This window comes from Lactuca saligna, chromosome 1, assembly GCF_052625555.1.
Source record: "Lactuca saligna cultivar CGN05327 chromosome 1, ASM5262555v1, whole genome shotgun sequence".
Lineage (NCBI taxonomy): Eukaryota > Viridiplantae > Streptophyta > Magnoliopsida > Asterales > Asteraceae > Lactuca > Lactuca saligna.
The window spans coordinates 85362746-85383216 of record NC_136417.1 but is presented as its reverse complement, the minus strand read 5'-3'; the positions used below and the strand labels follow the sequence as shown (position 1 = coordinate 85383216).

Genomic DNA, 20471 nt, shown 5'->3' with positions numbered 1-20471 from the left:
GAAACTAAACTGAAAAATTCGATTTTCATGTTTCTGAGTCATGGACTCGGCGAGTTCCAAAGTGGACTCGGTGAGTAGGCCTGACTCGGCGAGTCCCTTTGTGTACTCGGCGAGTCCGAGCGTCAGGATTAGCCAAAAACGGGATTTTTTTCATGTTTATCTTATGGAAACTTACCTTAATCATATTAGATCAACCCTAATCCAATTTTGTGATATATATTACTATATTTTTTATCTAATTGAAGATAATTATCAATTAATAAAATATTTGATTTCCTTATATGATAATTATTAATCAAATATAGATAATTATGTGATTTTGATTATTTGTTATTTGATCCTTTATGTTTTAAATGTATAAAACTTGTCCTCAAGTTTTGAAATTTATGTTTTGTGATTAAAAGTTTAATTTAGACAATTTAAATTTCAAACCCTAGAATTTTACAAGTTTAAAATACAACCCTATACTAATATAATATTACAAATATATATATAAATATATATATATATATATATATATATATATATATATATATATATATATATATATATATATAACTTAAATGCTAGTCTTACCGTTAGTAGGCCTCATTCACGAAGTCGGTCTATAAGGTGTGTATAGGGTTGCGGCCTATAAAATGACGCTTAATGGGTGTACACTCACACCCACCACTCGCTTGATTGGTGGAGGGTCGTTAGCCAAACGGGTAGGATAGGGCAACCTCATCCTCTCATTAAAAATATAATAAGAAATACAAAGTAACTACATGTTTTATTAAAATTCCCAATCTTAGTTACTTTAGGAAAAGTGAATTGATGCAATCCCATGAAATTACACTTTGCACCTTGCTAAGAAGTTAGTGGAGCGTGTGTGGTTTACCGGCACACTAATTGGTTCTAAGCGAAAGTGGCAAAGGGTGATTCATTGTTTATCATAGTTCGATGGAGCGTGTGTGGTTTACCGGCATATCGAATAGGTGATCGTTACAATGAAGGCACCACGTTAATTTTCATGGTAATTCACACCCGCTTTGTGATCCTCGGTATCCCAATCACAAACAAGAGGGGCATATCGGGATTTAAACATGCCATTGAAAAGTTTCAATGAATCTCATCCGAACCTAGGAATTCTCAATACATTTAGGACTTAAAGTTATGTTTTTCATGGTGGAGAATTAGTGAATCTTCATTCACTTACCTTCAAATTGTTTGCATATTAGATTACGGCATCCCTTTTCTAATGTGTAAATATTGTTGTTGGATCCTAGCCCCAATTCTTCTTATTGGGTGATAATTAAGGATTCATATTCTAATCTATCTTTGTCCTTTCTATTTGTAGATGTCGAACGCTAACAATGATGCTGCGAGTTCTTTCACTTTGATGAGCCTTTGTCAAAAGGTCACCTTTGATGGAACGAACTTTAGTGAATGGATAAGATACATTCGCACGATTGCTCGCTATGAGGATAAGGAGTATGTCCTCGATGAGAAGCTCGAGAAAATCAACCCCGAAATCGCTACTCCCACCGAAATCACCGCTTTCGAAACTCACGAGCGTGATGCAACAAAAGTGCATTGCATCATGATCGCGACTATGAACTCCGAATTCCGAAAGTCCTACGAGGACATGTATTCGTACGAAATGCATCAAGACCTATTGGAGCGATACCATCAAAACGCGAGACAAGAGCGTTATGAGATTTTCACGAACATGATTTCCGCTAAGATGAGTCATGGAGAATCTCTTACCGTGCACTTGCAAAAGATGCAAAGGTATGTCGACCGCCTTCGCAAGTTAAATGTTGACTTTGGGGAAGACTTGGCGATCGACATGGTGCTTCACTCTTTGCCTCCGAGCTACAATCAATTTAGGATGACCTATCACATGAACAAAGAAGAGGTCACCCTAGGAAAACTCCAAGGTCTCTTGAGGGTCGTTGAGAGCAACTTCAAGGACAAGTCTGTTGCACCAACTCCCAATCCACCCGCTGCTCCTGTCTTGGCAATTGGACAAGGAAAAGGAAAGAAGAGGAAGGATTCTTCAAAGAACCATCGCAAGGTGAAAGCCCGAGATGGTGCCTCTTCTAGTGGGACCAAATTTGATCCCGCTAAGCCCTGCTCTAATCCGAAGGAGGCAGAGTGCCACCACTGCTACAAGATAGGACATTGGAAGAGAAGCTTCCCGGAGTACCTGCAAGCCATCAAGGAAGGAAAGATCAAGCCATCTTTCGCAGGTATATATACAATTAAATCTAATGATTCCCACAATACTTCTTGGGTTCTTGATACCGGTTGTGGTTATCACATTTGTTCTAATGTGCAGGAACTAAGAAGAAGTAGAGACGTGGAGCATGGAAGAATAAATCTAATCATGGGGAACAGAAGATCGTTGCCTGTGACCAAGATTGGAGTGTATTCTTTAGTGCTTAGGAATAGTTTATCTTTAGATTTGAACAATTGTTGCTATTCGCCAGAAATGGCTAGAAACATCATTTCTTTTCATGGTTTGTTTAGACAAGGTTTTGGATTTTCTTTTAATAATGAGAATGGTTCTATTTTAGCTTATCTAAATGGTGTCTTTTACTTTGAAGCTATACCATGTAATGGAATTTATGAAACTGTTATGATTGTTGATAACTTAGGAAATGATGTTTTGTAATTGGATTCTTCCAATAGTATGGATAAAGCATCCTTATGGCATTGTCGTCTTGGACATGTCAACAAGAAACGCATAGCCCAACTCTAAAAGGATGGAGTGTTGGAGTCATTCGACCTTAGGGAAGATGACACATGCGAGTCTTGTTTACTTGGAAAGATGACTAAGTCACCCTTCGCTGGTACGTGCGAAAGGGGTGAGGGTCTATTGGACCTCATACATACCGATGTGTGTGGACCGTTTAGATCTACCACGAAGGATGGTAACCGCTTCTACGCGACTTTTACCGATGACTATAGTAGATATGGGTATATCTACTTAATCAAGCAAAAGTTAGAAACTTTTGAAAAGTTCAAAGAGTTCAAGAATGAAGTGGAGAATCAATTGGGCAGGAAGATCAAGATGCTTCGATCCGATCGAGGAGGATAGTATCTAAGTCTTGAATTCCACGATTATCTCAAGGAGTGTGGAATAGTTTCACAATTGACGCCACCTAGGACACCACAATTGAATGGTGTGGCAGAAAGGCGTAATCGAACCTTGTTGGACATGGTTCGCTCTATGATGAGTCGTGCTTCACTATCTCTCTCTTTTTGGGGGTATGCCTTAGAGACTGCCGCCCATATCCTTAACCGAGTCCCTACTAAGAAGGTTGCCAAAACACCTCACGAGATGTGGACGAGGAAAGCTCCTTCGTTAGCACATATCAAGGTTTGGGGTTGCGAGACTTTCGTAAGACGAGATACTCACGACAAGCTCGAACCTCGTAGTGAGCGATGTATTTTCATCGGCTACCCGCAGAAATCCTTTGGATATCTCTTCTATAGACCGAAGGAAAATGTTGTCTTTGTTGCGAGGAGAGGAGTTTTCCGAGAGCGAGAACTCATAGGCCAAGGAGACAGTGGGAGGCAAATCGATCTTGAAGAGATTCAAGAGTCGATAGATGAAGGAACCTCAACCACTGGCGCTCAACCCGAGGAGGAAACTCCGGTTGAACCAATTGACATATCATTACCTCTTAGATGTTCCGAAAGAGTTAGGTTTCAACCCCAGTTATATGGTTTTCATATTACTACCGAAGGGGAAACGTATATTAGTGATAGTACACTAATAAACCTTGATGAACCTAATAGCTATAAGGAAGCCATGGCAGGCCTGGAGTCTGCAAAATGGAAAGAGGCAATGGATAGCGAGATCCAATCCATGTATGATAACCAAGTTTGGAATTTGGTTGATAATGTGCCTGGACGTAAGACCGTTGGGTGCAAATGGATCTTCAAGAAAAAGACCGACGTGGATGGAAAAGTACACACGTTTAAAGCGCGACTAGTTGCGAAGGGCTTTACTCAAACTCCCGGAGTTGACTATGAAGAGACCTTCTCACCAGTTGCGAAGATAAAATCTATTAGAGTGATGCTAGCTATTGCCGCATTTCATGATTATCAGATTTGGCAAATGGATGTCAAGACCGCTTTCCTTAACGGAAAGTTGGCTGAGGATGTTTACATGGCTCAGCCAGAGGGGTTTGTGGATCCGAAGCATCCGAATAGAGTGTGTAAGCTTGAGAAGTCCATTTATGGACTAAAGCAAGCATCTCGCAGATGGAATCTTTGCTTCGGTGAGAAAGTCAAAGAGTTTGGATTTGTACGAAGCGAAGATGAGTCATGTGTATATGTCAAAGCCAGTGGGAGTGTAGTAAGATTTCTTGTTCTATATGTCGATGACATATTACTCATAGGAAACGACGTCTCGACTCTGCAGGAGGTTAAGTCCTGGCTCGGGAAGTGCTTCGCTATGAAGGACCTCGGAGAGGCTTCCTATATCTTAGGAATAAGGATAGTAAGAGAAAGAAGTAAGAGACTAATAGGACTTAGTCAGAACACTTACTTAGAGAAGGTACTAAAATGTTTTAGTATGGAAAACTCGAAAAAGGGAGAATTACCGATACAAAGCAATGCCAAGTTGAGTAAGACTCAAAGTCCGAGTACCGAAGCCGAGATAGCTGAAATGAGCCGAGTTCCATACGCTTCCGCAGTTGGCTCAATCATGTACGCTATGACTTGTACTCGCCCTGATGTAGCCTTTGCTTTGAGCATGGTTAGTAGATATCAAGGGAATCCAGGTAGAGCCCATTGGGTTGCGGTGAAGAATATCCTTAAGTACCTTCGGAGGACGAAGGAATGGTTCTTAGTCCTTGGAGGGAGTGATGACTTGAAGGTGCGAGGGTATAGTGACGCCAGTTTTCAGACCGACAGGGACAACTACCGTTCGTAGTTGGGCTGGGTCTTTACCCTGAATGGAGGAGCAGTAACTTGGAAGAGTTCCAAGCAGGAAACCGTAGCTGATTCAACATGCGAATCAGAGTACATCGCAGCGAGCGAAGCGTCGAAGGAGGCAATATGGCTAAAGAGCTTCATTGGAGATCTTGGAGTTGTACCTGCCATAAAGGAGCCCATGGAGATTTTCTGTGATAATGAAGGAGCGGTTGCCTTGACCAAGGAACCGAGAGATCATGGTAGATCATGACATATCGACAGAAAATATCACTTCATTAGACATCGTGTAGAAGAAGGACAACTCTTAGTGAAGAGAATATCATCGGAAGATAATCCAGCAGATCCGCTTACGAAGGGACTGAGTAGGGTTAAGCATTTGCAGCATGCTAGGAGTATTGGGCTGAAGGATGATATTAGTATAGATTAGATAGTATTAGAAACGTGTAATAGATAAATGTAATTAACATTTGATGATTAAATAAATGAGTTTTATTTATAAGTAATGTTACTGTCTTATGTTAATTGTTTAACTATTGTTTCACTTTGCATGTTTTGACTTCCAGAATAATTGAGTTTATTAAGAATAATCGAATTGTTCAAATAGTCCACAATCGTTCATATGTTGGAAGTAGATATGAATAAAGATTGTCATGAATAGGTATGTAGAGTGTCTAAATGGTATTAGACATAGCAAAAGATTGTTGCAACGTTCATGAGTGCTTATGAACTAGGTTTGAGCATTGGAACAAACCCGCGCTTGCTGGAATCACCTTATGGAATGTGATAGTAATTGGGTGATCGCGAGACGATAATATCATATAGTCTTAAAACCTAGATATATGGTTTGTTATTGGTTAATTGATTGTACATTGATAATGCGAAAACGCATTGGTAACTCGATGTTATAAAATGCATTGTTGTGTGTAGTTGGTTAACGAATAAATGCATATAAGTCGAAGTTTATCTGTAACTTTTATCCTAAGAAGGAAAAAGCGATATCTCGGCCGCTCGATGATTTGATTTGACTTATGTGTCGGGCCCGGTCAGAACTGAATTGATGTGTTCGATTAAGTTCTATGTCAAATAAATCGGAGATCGAGAAACCAAATGCTAGACTAACTATTCCATAGTATTGTCAGCATGATATCTAACAGAGGACTGTACGATCCCTTATCTAAAGGACAAGATTGATTAGATCAGAGTTTGACAGCGTCTTTGAGAGCTACGATTGCAAATCGGAATGTACCTGCGCATATAGTTACTAGACTTATCCAAGTGGGAGACTGTTGGAATAATGTCTAAGGCTGCAACTATATTAGTCAAGTAATTGACCCGATTGTGCATGGTCCTTTTGGGTTGCCTTCACCATAGCAACTTGATAGGATGATTTATTAAGAGAGAGTAAATATTATTAGTATATTATGAGAATAATATAAAGAATAATATATAGTTATTTGATTAATATAAGTCATAGATTAATTAGTATTAATTTGGTGACTTAAGGAGATTAATTAAATAAGAGGGTATAAACTGTCAATTGTTTGATAGTTACACTTTAGACTGTAAATCCTTATTGGATAAAGGATGGACGAATTCTAGGGCTTGGGATAGCCTCAAATTCGTCCAAGGGTTATCCAAAGTAAGGATTAGGATCACTTAAAGTCTAAGTTATCCAATTAGGGTTTAGGCTGTAACCCTTAAGGAGTCTACAAGTATAAATAGACCCTATGGCTGAGGGAATTCGACACATCTTCTAAAGTAAGGATACTCTGGTCGAATTCCATCCCCTATCCTCTCTCTCAAATCATCCTCTTTGCTAGTTGGTGTTTGTAAGCCATTAGAGGAGTGACAATTGTGACTCTAGAAGCTCCAAGACAACAAGATCAACAAGGAATCCAAAGGTATGATTCTAGATCTTTTTCAACATTGTTATTACACCTAAATAGTCATTAGAAGTCTTGGATTCAAAGCATGTTTGATTAGAAAGCTTAGATCCAAGCATTAGGGTTTTGCATGCGTACATAGGAAAGTTCTTATGGCTAAAACCCTTTAGAATGAATATTGTCTGTACCTTCTTGAACCTCTTCTCCTGCAACACGTTTCTCCTCCATCTCCATCAATCTGAAGCAGAAAACCAAAAACCCTAGGTTATTCTCATATAATTAACATTTATATCTTCATCAATCGTGTGTGCTCTCTCTAACTCTATCTCTCTCGATCGGAAATCAAACAACAGAAACTATGCTGAATCCGCAAAATCAAACCGCACATTCCTTGTGGTAAAAAATCAAACACAAAAATCGTTAATAGTAGCAAAAATTAGAGAAAATAATTACCTAATAAAAAAATGTTACAGACGAAGATTTACCTCTCATTTGATATGAAAAAGATGAATTAAAAAATACGTCCAATTCCATCAGATGATTTTAATTAGCTCTTCAATCTAACTATGAACTCAAACAAATTTCTAAATTCAATTTAGAAATAACAAAAACTAATTAGCAAATCAAACATCAAATTGATTGAAAAACTTAGCCAATGAATGGAATACGAGATTTTAAATTTGAAATAAATAGTGTTGCCATATTCTCAAATTAAAATTTGAATATGAAGCAAAATAGCAATAAATGTGGGCGTATATTTGGAAGATATCCATGGAAACCATTTTGAAATGACCAAGCTAAGAAATCGAAAGAGGTGGGTACTTTGGATTGAACGGGAAAACCATAAAATGGGTAAATCAGTTGCCACATGGAAAATAACGTAAATTAAAAAGCTTAGAAATTTCCACGTATCAAATAGCTTAGCTAGAAAGGGGATGTATGATATTTTTTGATTTTGTTTTTTGGGGATTTTCTAATATGTGCGGGCGTATATAAAAAGTATGAATTAATGACAAATATTATTATAATTAAATAAAATGCATTAATTATAAGAAATATTACCTGAAATAAATGTGATATGCATTAATAATTTTCATAATAAATATATTTTGAATTTAATTATCGTAATATTTTTCATAATTAATACTTCTTACATATTAAAAAATCCATTTTATTTATTAGATGAAGAATACGATAGATTTAATCCTTATATTAAAGATTTATTTTTTTATCATTTTGGCCGATTATTTATTTATTTTTTACCATTAAAAAAAAAAAGTTGTTATGACTTATGATGTCAATCCGAATACATATCCATCTACTCGTCATACAAAATTTCTCAAAAAGCCACACGCGTCTAAGCAACGCGTGAATCCGATTCGTTCACGCAACCATTTTTTTCTTCCAATGCGTCATCTGTTTATAACGCGCGTATATCTTTCTCCCCTCCCTTCGTAAATCTTCGAACGTTAAGGGCCAGGGTTTTCTCTGTTGTTGAATTCAATTTCAAGAAGTCTACCTTCTCCAAATCCTATTATCCTTGTCAAATTTCGGTCAGTTTTCATTCTCTCTTTAATCCGTTTTTCGAAATTTCTACAATCATCACAGTACATTGCATGTTGATTTTACTCTAATAATTATATATCTGTTCTAGTTAATTGATTCAAAACCCTAGCGCATGCTGTTCAATTTTATGAGGAAGCGCAATTTTCCTTTTTTTTTTTTTTTTTGTCGAAAATTTTGATTTATGTTTCTTTATTTATAAAGATTGGTTGATTGATTGTTTAAACTTGCTTGATCGATGATCTCTGTTTGTGTAATAAATGTGTACCTTGTGTTTCTGCACTTGTACTTTTCGGATTACCAATTAACTTTCGTTATTTTCGTGCCATGAAATTACATAGATTGCAGCGAAGTATTAGCACTAAATCCCTATTAGATTTTAACCTACGAAAATTTGGATCGATTTATTTGATTCATGTTTGTTGATCGGTAAACATTGATTGATTGCTTCAACTCGCTTGATCCAAGATATGTATTTGTTCAATAAATTTGTACATTGTGTTTCTGTACTTGTACTTTTGGTATTTCCTATTTAATTTCGTCCCTTTTGTCTCTCTGAAAGAATCATCGCCATGAAATTACATAGATTGTATCGAATGGTTATATTATTAAGATTTCAGCTTATGGATATATTTGAATTGTTTTGTTGAGGAACTTTTTTTGAACGAAAAGTAAGGTACTCTTCATATAGTCCATTGGAGTGGTTTGAAACTTAGAATATTATCAAAATTGCTGAGATCAGGATAAGACTCCATGAGTTACTTTCATAATTTTCTATAGGGATAATGACAAAAATGACAAAAATGGTACCATTATACAATAAAATGCGAAGCTATTTGATCTTTATGCAGAAACTGACCACCAATTTCACAATAACTCCTTATAAATTGAGAATGCTTTTTCAATTGTCTCACCACAAAAACATTACCTTTTTTTTTTTTTTTTTCTTTCTAAATTAGAAAGAGTTGTTTGTTGAGAAATACAACCCTTATGCTTGCTAAATACATTAAAATATGTGAAATCTTTGATTTTTCTTTTATATTTTTTGATGGTTTTTTATGGTGGAGATTGGAGATCTTCAAAGAGAATTTATGCAATTCACAATCGATAAGACCCATTGCAAAATTGGTGATCATTTTGTGCAAAGAGTCAAAAAAGTTGGTCATTTTGTAAAATAAAGCATATTATTTTGGTCAATTTGTGCATATCCTTTTGTGTAACCTATATGATTTTTCATCACATTACTATCTATCTTCTTGAAGGTTTCACTCAAAAATTATTTTCTTGCCTTTCATAATAATAATTATTATTATAAAATATTAATAAGATCATTCTATATCCACAATATTCTTTATTTTGTCTTTATTTGAGTCTCATTAAGCTACATGTTATATCATGCATTGCATTATTATTCTCCTGTTCCCATATCCAAAACTTAGAAATGATTTTTTCCCGATTCTTGATATTATATATAATAATAATATTTTTAATTGATTTGTAGAGTAATAATTCTTCTTGTACAACAAGAATGCTTCTATAATCATATTTTTAATATCCAAATTCCAAAATGCAGCTTTTGTGAAGAAAATATCAAGTTGAAGTAAAATGGGTGGTGGGGAAGATAGACCACCTAATGAACAAGACAAAGGACTGTTCTCTAATCTTGCAGGATATGCAGCCGCAGCTGGACACTTCCGTCCACCACACGGAGTATACCCTCCGCAAGGCGGGTACCCTTACCCTCCTCCAGGTGGGTACCCGCCTGCTGGTTATCCACCACCTAGTGGATATGGTGGATATCCACCTCCAGGCGGAGGCGGATATCCACCACAGGGAGGATATCCATCGCATGGATATCCTCCCACTGGCTATCCGCCTGCAGGCTACCCACCATCAGGCTATCCTGGACCGTCATCAGGCTACCCTGGACAATCTGCTCCATTTCAATCAGGTTTCTTTTTTTGTAATCCTTACCATAAGCTCTAAATTACTTTTCAAGGATAAATGCAAGAAGTAATAACTTACTTTTTTTTTTTTTATTTTATATATTACATTTTTTTTTTGTATATTATAGGATAATAAAGTCCGATAATATAATAAACAAATCGATAAAACTACGTAGCTATTTCTTGCATTAAATGCATTGGTCTAACTAGAAAAATTCAGGGCATGGAGGACCAGGACCGGGCATGGGTACAATACTAGCGGGAGGTGCAGCGGTTGCAGCCGCTGCATATGGGGCCCACCATCTGGCTCATGGTCATGGGTCCCATGGTTATGGCTATGGTTATGGTCGACCCTTTGGTCACCATGGAAAGTTTAAGCATGGGAAATTTAAACATGGAAAGTTTGGGAATCGATGGAAGCATGGGATTTTTGGTGGAAAGCACCATGGGTTTTTTGGAGGGAAGCACAAAATGTGGAAATGATTGAAATATATAAGAGATCATGTTTGCTTTTCACCATAAAGATTGTAGATTTGAAATATCTTTAATGAATTTGTTGAATTGTGGGTGATTTAGTGTTGTTCTTGATAAATTTGTAACTAGCACTCTAGATTTTGTGTGGAAGTCGTAATTAGTTTGCTTTTACTTTTTAATTCGAAAGCTGATTAAAAAATTTTAGATTTTAATATAGATGTATGTTTGATGTTCTAATATGTGTTTCTTTTCGACTCAAAGATGTTTTTACGCTATAAACAAAACAGTATAAGAAAGAAAGAAAAAAGTGGTTATATTGTATTGTAAGCAAAATAAGTAACAAAATCGTTGGATTCAACAAACATGGAACGAGTCATTTGTCATAGAAATGTGCCAAGTCGATGGCCCAAACATAGACTTATTGACCTCATTCATAAATGATACCATTAAAGAAAGGAGCATATTAGGAAAGTATTGAGTACTTTCCACATGCATGTTCATGTGGCTTTCACCTAATACACATAATATACCAATTGTTAAAGTAGTCTATAGAATCAGATTCAAAGCTATCTAGCTAGGGACCATTCCTACTTTCTTTTAGGTTTCAAGAAACTTATGTAAACCATTTAAACAAACACTAAAATGCCAAAAACATACTTTTTTTTTTTTTTTGTATTTGAGAGGTTCAACTTTCGAGATGGAAGAAACCCATCATTTCTTGCATCTAAAAGTTCAAATTCTTGATGTTGAGAGACATGTGAATCCTGAAGACACTGTTTGGAAGCTAAAAATGACAAATGGAAGACAGGAAGAGATGTCTTTTTATGTAAATGTGTTGTAATCTTGTAGCATTGAAAGGAATCATGGTCGTGAGGATTGCTATCACTTTGGTTGTCTCTTATTTAGAAGGAAGTCCTGATGCTAAATCAAGTAAAAGTGATAAGAGGCAACCAATGATATTTGAAGCCTTCACGTCCATTGTCCCTTTCACTGGTGCTAGATTATGTTCACAAAGACTAGAACATTGTATGTTGGTACTTTGGCTTCTAAACAAGAGAAAGCATAGAAGATTTCAACATATTTCTTACCTACAAGGTATTACAACCTACGAATTACATGGATATTTCTTACTTATTTTTATTGGTCATTTTTTCCTTTTCTTTTAACGACAAACTGATCACACATACCTAAATCTACTCATAAATCTACATCTTTCGTCCAAGCATGACTTGAATCATCATCCTACTGACTACTACTGACTGATAGACATATTTCCAACAACTCCTGCTATCGGTCGTTATCTCTTACTTCATTTCTTTTATATCTTGATGGTTGACAAGTTTGAGGAACTTGCTCAAAAGTTTATAGAGGAGTTGGGGCAAGGGAACACATTTCAATTTCAATTGAGTCTAATTTTTAAACAGTAAACTATTACACAACTCATGAGAAGGTACCAAGCTTATATTCTTTCATTTAGGGGTTTGAATTCAAAAAATTTCAGTCTTGATAAAGATTTTTTGTTTTTATTGCATGAGTCAACCAAGTAAGATTTTAGGTAACGACTTCTAGTTACTTTTTGCTATTTTTTAATTTCGAATTCTTCAGTCTATCTGTCAAAAATATAATCATCCTTATAGATACAATCACTACTAACTTTAAGTTCACTCATTATCAAGATTGTGCATCAAATTAATTAATTTAGTGTGTTTTTTATTTAGACCAAAGCAACCCAAAAAGTCCAACACAAATTATAATTTCTTGTGATTAACTTGTTATTATAGGAAGTTCATAAAAAGCTAAAAGTTCTGCCATTGAGCATTTTTCCAAAAAGGGTGTATCATTTTACTGATCCAAGGATCAATTTACGTAAAGCATTTGAAAAGTTGAAGTAGAGATTCGTGAGACATTGATCCTTGCCCTTCCAAAGGGGAAAAGGACTTTTCCATTTGTAGCAATGCTTTAAGCACGAGTTTGGGTTATGTTCTACGCAACATATAAAGTTATTGCTTATGCATCACGAAAACTAAATATGCAAGAAGAGAATGATATGATGTGTGACTTAGAGTTAGTGGTGGTCGTGTATACCTTGAACTTTGGCGACACTATTTGTATCGTGAGAGATGTAAACATTTTATGGATCATAAAAGTTTCCAATATTGTTCAACCAAAATGAATTGAATATAGAAAACTAATATGGATGAAAATAATGAAATATTACGATTGTGAGATCTTATACCATCCATGCAACACATATATTGTCGTCAAGACAAAGGGTATTATCTCTTTCAATTGGTATCTTCCACGATTGACATGAAGTTCCGTAAGGAGCAATTTTTTTATGGAAGATACAGGAAAACAATTTAGGAAAGTCATAATTTTTGAATATGATAGTCATAAGACCTAGGTTATTTATAGGCACAACTTTTTAGTGGAGTATGAAATATCTATGGACCTAGAAAAAATTTAAGTTTTCTAAAAAAAAAATTAATCCGTTATCATTTATAAATAAACTGTAATCAACTCATTCCATATAAAAGAAGTGACTAAAATGAAACTAAAGTTCTAATTTTGTTGGATGTCAAATGATCCAATAGTTTGTTAATATTATCAACACCTAAAATGCAAGAAAGAAAAAACAAAAGTGTCCTATTTATTGTTGTGGCAACCATCTAAGAGTAGTTGTAACATCCCAAAAATCAAGGTAAAATTTTTATTTTTCAAAAACAACCAAAAACTATAAATGTTTACAAACATAGTTTTTAAAGTGTCAATAGTCACAAATTAGAATTTCCTAAAATCATTTCTCATAAAAACTAAAAGATGTGCACGATCAAGCATTCACCTTGTTCCGGTCATCTGAAGTACCTAAAACCATGAAACCAAACTGTAATCATAAAATTTAGTGAGTTCCCCCAATATACCACCACATAAACATATAACATATACAATTATGCATGTTGGGTCCAATCAGTCATTGGACTGGAATATCCTCGGGTCTACAACCTCCCGGTTGGATTACCCCTGGCCCACAACCTTCCGGTTGGATTTCCCTGGCCCACAACATCCCGGTTGGATTGCCATACATACTACATATTGGGTCCACAACCTCCCGGTTGGATTGCCCCGGGTTTGTTGACTGGCAGCACAAACCAGTACAGTCTCAACCCAACCACACCATGTCAACATATGCATCAGATAAACATATAATGTAACAAACGAAAAGTTTTAGATCATGAAAGGTCTAAATTGTAACATCCCGAGAATTTAGTAGGTATTCCCAAACCCTCTTCTATCATTACCTTGCCATTTATGGTCCTTGGGGTTGGAAGTGAAGAGCCAAGATAAGTTTAAGGACCGAGTTTGCAAACTTGGGTCAAAAGGGAGTACGCCACGCGTAGTTAAGAGTACACTAAGCGTATTAAGGTCCGCCTTAGTACGCTGGGCGTACACTTAATACACTGGGCGTACTAATGTATGGGTGAAACCCTAATATTTAGGGTTTGGGCCTATATAAGCAACATAATGTGCACCAACACCTCTTTTACCTCAGTCTCCACAGATCAAACTTTCCTCTCTCAAACCCTAGCCTCCCCTTTGTGTGTTAAGCTCATTTTGGTGTGTTCTTGAGTGCCTTAGGAGGAAAAAATTGCATCAAAGAGTTGAAGGAAGAGACCAAGCTTGTAGATATGAAGTTAAGTCATGCACAAGAAGCTCCAGAAGGTATAAAGTTCCAAACTTTATGCTTATATGATTAGATCTCTCCATTTTGCTTTAAAAGACCCAATTCTTGTCCCCAAAAACCAAAAGGTGGTGCTTGTTGTGTTTTGAACAAAAAGGACTGTCCTTTTGGACTCTTGAAGGGGCCTTGAGTGATAAAAATGAGGTCCCATTGACTGAAGATGTCCCATGCATGGAAGGATAAGGTCTTAATAGATTAAGACCAAACATTTAGAACTTTATGGATGTCCAAAGTGATAAAGTTCACGAATTTATGGATCTTAGGCATGTTAGATATCTGGATCTAAAGTTTGGGCTTAAGTGCTTAATCCATTAAGCACTTAACAAGGTTTTGGCAAACTGTCCAGTACGCCCAGCGTAAATCCAATACGCCCAACGTACTAGGTTAACCACCTCGATGGGGGTCAATGTCTGGATGAGTACGCCCCGCGTACGTCCTTTGTTGGGCCATTGGCAAATAGACTTCGGGTTTTGGGCTATTTATGGGCTATCCAGATTTGGGCCTTTGCTGGAATTTGTAAATAAGATGTTTTGGGCCAGTTGGTGGTAGTGGATCATGGGGTTAGGCCCAATAAGGAGGTTGGCCCCAATTTAGTAAATTGGGTTAAATAGTGGATTTATGCTTATGGACTTTCAAGTTAAGGACTTGGTGTGGGGCTTTGGCCCAACAAAAGGGAATGGACTTAATGAGTTATGAGGACACTTAATCAAGGGAGTACTCTTGGGTATTAACATAGTATTTATTATTATGTGACAGTTCGAGATTCCTAGTTAGACAACAGCCAGAGATTTGCAGTATTTTAGCACTACTTGCCAGGTGAGTTACCTCACTATACTAAGGGGTCTAAGGTACCAAGGCCAGCCCGTTGGATATGATATCCTAGCAGTTGGTAATATGTTGAGTATGAGTTAGTGTTGCATGATAGTTGCTGTGCCAGTTAGGTAGATTTGTAGGACTACCTGTGTTATTATGTGATTATTTGTATGCACATTAGTTGTGTTATATGTTGACATATTATGTGGGGTGGGTTGAGGTGATACTGCTCCGTGCGGTAACCAACAAACCCGGGAGCATTCCAGATACGAGCTGAGGGCCAAGTGGGTCATGCAAGACTTATACTGTGGGCTCGGAGCATTCCAGAGCTGAGGGAGACTTGTACTGTGGGCTCGGTGGTAATCCAGATGTGATCTGAGGGCCCAAAAGGCAATCCAAGCTCACACTGTGGGCCCAGGGGTAATCTAGTCTGTAAAGTTGCGGACCTAAGCATAAGTGAATTCACAACATAACTTGATGTTATAGAACTTTGAAAACCTAGAGTACATGTTTAGGTAACTTATATGTAAGTATACATGGAAACCCTTATTGATTTAAGTAAATATAAGCCTAACACTTAAATAAATCATAACACTTCTTAGCATATATATATATATATATATATATATATATATATATATATATATATATATATATATATATATATATATATATATATATATATATATATTTAGATTTAGGTTTTAGGAATCAAATCCCAAAACTAAAACCAAAAACACTTGCTTTTGGAATGCCATGACCGAAAAACCTTTTTGTTTGACTTCATGACCGAAATCCCTTCATGGAATAGAGCTATGACTGAAATCTCTTTCTTACGCCCATTATATGACCGAAATCTCTTGTTTTGGTGAAAAGTTGGCCGAAATACCTTAAGTAATTAAGATGTTTTAGCCACTTGATCTGTGATTTGTTTTCCCAATACGATAAGTTACACATACCAATGCAAACCCGTATCTCATTCACCCTATATAACATACGACTTAGGATCCATTTCAAACACTTCCAGTGAACTAATATTATCAGTAAAACATTTACCACAATTCTCTCTCAAATATCAAACCCATTTCCTTCATATTAAGATCAAGCAACTCCAAGAGATCTACACTTCAAAGTAGTTATAAACTTTGGTAAGTTTTACTCATAAAACTAGTGGTTATACAACACTTTAACTATTAGTATCATCTTGTTCACACATTATTATGTGTTTAACACCATTAGGATTAAGACATCATCCCCATATTCTAACTCGAAGAGCACTGCTTTTATCTCGTTTATCAAACCACGACTACACATAAGGTGAGTTCATACTCTTACACTTTTCCAAACTTTTTCTATGCTTTTTTTTTTTTTTTTTTTTTTTTTTTTTTTTTTTTTTTGGGGGGGGGGGGGGGGGGGGGGAATACAAGTAAAACACAAGAAATATTGTGTTTAAAAATATAAATCGTTTATTACTTTCTCTTATACTTTATAAGCACTTTACGTAAAAATGTTAGATAACGTTATTACTAAACGTATAACTCTTAAAGTTGTTAAAATACAAACGTTTTTCATTTCAATAGAACATATAGTCTTAAACTATAATAGGTATAGTTTTTGGGTCGTTTTACAATATTTTTCATCATAAACAATTTCTACGGAAAAGTTACGTTTTCAGTTATAAGAAAAAGGGTTATTCATTTCACTATGAATAAACTAGTTAATACAGGATTGTGAGTCACTTACTTTATTGTACCAACTATAGTACCCGTTAGAACTTTATAACCAGGGTCTCCTGGAGGGAGAGTGTGAATTTGTGTATAGATCTATACGAGACTGACAATCCCGTGCCCTGACTGTTAGCTACAGTCAGAACGAAAGTTCGGGGGTGATAAATGTCATAACGTTCCGATGCCTAAAGAACCTCGTATAGACCATTAGTTGTAAGCATGGTTATAATAACTCTCACGATAAGCATTAACTAAATATTTACGTAGTGATATATTTTCAAACAGCCTTAAAGGGTATTAACTCTATGATTCCTTAGTTTATACATCAGGGTTATATATAAAGAAGATACAATATGCAGAGGAATGTGTGATTTTCGCCTTACTTCCTTTTCGTTGTTTGGTTGTAGACTTAGGGCAGAATCACACAATCAACTGTCTGTTCGATATTTGTTTATATATAGCTAATATACACTAAGTAATCATAGTAGGAACTAGTATGGGTCACATTACTTATATGAATTGGTTACATTACTTATATGAATTCAATGCGGCATATTTATTACTTTAAGCATAAGAAACATATATATTTTGGTCTTAAGGCCTAACATTACATTCTATTTTACTAAGAAAATATAGGATTTTCTGAAGGAACACATTAACCATATCTAAAAGGACCATTTTTGTTAACTCTATGATGACCTAGTAAATATGTTATATAAAATGAAGATCCGATAGGTAGTGAAAAGTGTGAATTCCTCCTTACTTACTTTTCCTTGTTTGGTTGTGGACTTAGGGCTAAACCACACATTTAATTGTCCAGTCGATCTGGATTATATAGAACTTGTATGCAGTAAGTGATCGTAGAAGGAACTAGTGTGGTCACATTACTTATCATTAATTACTAAGAAAATATAGGATTTTCTGGAGGAACACATTAAGGTTTTTGATCGGTCTATATTTATAACATAATAAATTGTACTTAATATGTTGAATTGATGTATAATTGTCCAAGAATGGCACTACTTTGACGAAATGTCGAACATTATATGCAGACAACTACTTAGTGCTAAAATGGGTGGAACCCGCAAGAAAAACGAGCAAAAGGAAGTTAACAAGCATGGGAGATGAATTGCTAAAGGAATGAAAAAAATGGTGCTGAGAAATTTGACCACTCTTCAATGTTTTGATAATATCTCAAGATCTAGAGCTCCGATTGACATGAATGAACAAGTTCTGGAAACTAGACAAAATTTCCTACAACTTTCATGTTTTGCGTTTTTACTGGTTCTACCGTTGTCATCACCAAAAAGGGGAAACAAAGATGAGAGACGTCTCCTAGGACGTCCAACGTCCCACATCGCACAACGTCCAACATCCAACGTCCCACATCGCCCAATTTCACCAATTTCTGCCACACACTATAAATAGGGACCTATGCATTCGTTTTTAGGGTTCCCACCTTCATTTTTCAGAGCTTTTTCCTTCATTTTTGAGGCTTTTAAACTCTTGGAAACACAGATTCATTCTATTTCAATCCGGATTCAAGGCAAGAGTTCATCGATTTCATCATCAAGCTACAAGTGAAGATCATTTCATTGGTTAATCTTCATCAATTCTTTATTTTCCAGAAACTATTTCTTCTTCCCCAAGGTTTAATTGTTCTATACTTTGATAATCATTAGGTTACATTTGTTTGATGATTCTAATTTTATTCATGAATTTTATAAATCATTTCATTTATTTCATCTAAGTTATTGTTTCTATGAATTCAATGTAAGGCTAAGCCATTAGGGTTACTTCTAGGGATGTTTAGGACTTTTAGATGAACACACTTGATTATTACTTGGTTCTAGTTAATTTCAATTGTTCTTTTATGTTTCATATGATAATCTTTTGGTAATAATGATTGAAATTGGGTTCTACGAATTGTTTGATTTCATAACTAAATTAGTGCATTGTCAATTCATCGATTGTTCCAAATTCAAGTAGTTTAGGAACAATGACAATTGGTTGAATCCACATGTGTTATTCCAACTTGTGATATTAAATCTTAATATTGTAATAGGTAATTACAAGACACTTTATTGCCAATTCACTTATTGTTCTTAATCCAAATAGACATAGGGAGTAAGAAAATTAGTTGAATGAACATATTATGTACCAAAAACCATGTGTTACAAGTTAATAAACCCCAACTGCATCTAAGTAATTGAATTAGGATTCTAGGGAAGAATGTGTGTGAATCTAAATTTTCCATAACTGAACCGGGAGTACTCTAGTTTTCTCATTAACATTTTCATTTTAATTAATAAATTAACAAGCTTTTGTTTGATTTGTGCTTTAATATTTTTTGTGATAATTGCTAGTAATACTTTTGTTTTTATTAATTACTTTGACACAAAGTTTAACCACGAACTCCTCGTGGATTCGACCCAACTTACCCTATCTACTTAGGTTAGTTGGTTTATTGGTGATTGATACAAGGACATCGCTCAGAATTTGGTGCCATTATCGCGGAGTTAGTGCGCTTGAACTATTGTGTTTAAGTTGTTATAGTATTTATTTTCATTTTTAATTCTTGTTTGCAGTTCATGCTTGTTTTACTTATGTTATGCAGGAACACTGGTGCATCCATACAAGACATAGCGGACGCTCTTCACCGCTTGCATTTGATCTGGAAAACGAACGAACGAGTCGCTCAAATCGAGTTGCCAGAAGGAACCTCAACAATACGAGTGTAGATAATGTGGTCGTGGAAGATGTGGTAGAAGGGCATGAGGATGCAGTCAACAATTCTCCACCACTAGTTCCACCAATAGCTCCTCAATTTCCAAACAAGAACAATGAGAATAACAGAAACGACAACCATGCCGATGCACCAGTTATCCAACCAATACAACCACAACTGAACAGAAACAACCGTGGCCAAAATAGTGGAAATGGAGGAAATTGGGCACAAAATATGGGAGGCAATGAAGGAAACCACAATGGTGGTAATGATAGAAATCAAAACCAACATCCTAGAAATGTTGGCCCTCAATTCGATAATGGTGGTAACGATGGTGACTTGGATTTTGATGATGGAAGTGACAATGGAATTGGTTGGAATCAAAACCACAATGGTGGTAATAGGCAAAATCAAGGCAACCGAGGTGGAAATGGAAACTACAACAATAATTGGAACAACCAGAATTTCCAAAACGGTGGCAGCAATGACTACAATGATGGGTTTAGGAATCAAGGCTTTGGGAATCAATACCGAAGGAATCCAAATGGTGGATTCAACAATGCAAATGGAGGATACTACAACAAAGGTAACCAATTTCGTCATCTTTACTTTCCACAAAATAATCAACAATCTGTGGCGTCCCATTTTTAGCCAGGAAAGTATGAT

At 35.9% G+C, this 20471-nt stretch overlaps 1 protein-coding gene across 1 annotated transcript; it reads left to right on the top strand.

The window, feature by feature from the left end:
• Positions 1 to 8214: 8214 nt before the first annotated feature.
• LOC145040778 (uncharacterized) lies at positions 8215 to 11035 on the top strand. Its single transcript, XM_078988674.1, has 3 exons — positions 8215 to 8368; positions 9952 to 10329; positions 10545 to 11035. The coding sequence occupies exons 2-3, from the start codon at positions 9984 to 9986 to the stop codon at positions 10805 to 10807; spliced, it is 609 nt and encodes a 202-aa protein (XP_078844800.1). The 5' UTR covers positions 8215 to 8368; positions 9952 to 9983; the 3' UTR covers positions 10808 to 11035.
• Positions 11036 to 20471: the final 9436 nt, after the last annotated feature.

Excerpts from the sequence above, each read along its gene's own strand:
- LOC145040778 (XM_078988674.1), top strand. The coding sequence starts at position 9,984 with ATGGGTGGTGGGGAAGATAGACCACCTAATGAACAAGACAAAGGACTG. Across the intron at positions 10,330-10,544 it reads ATCTGCTCCATTTCAATCAG|GGCATGGAGGACCAGGACCG; the intron begins GTTTCTTTTTTT and ends AGAAAAATTCAG.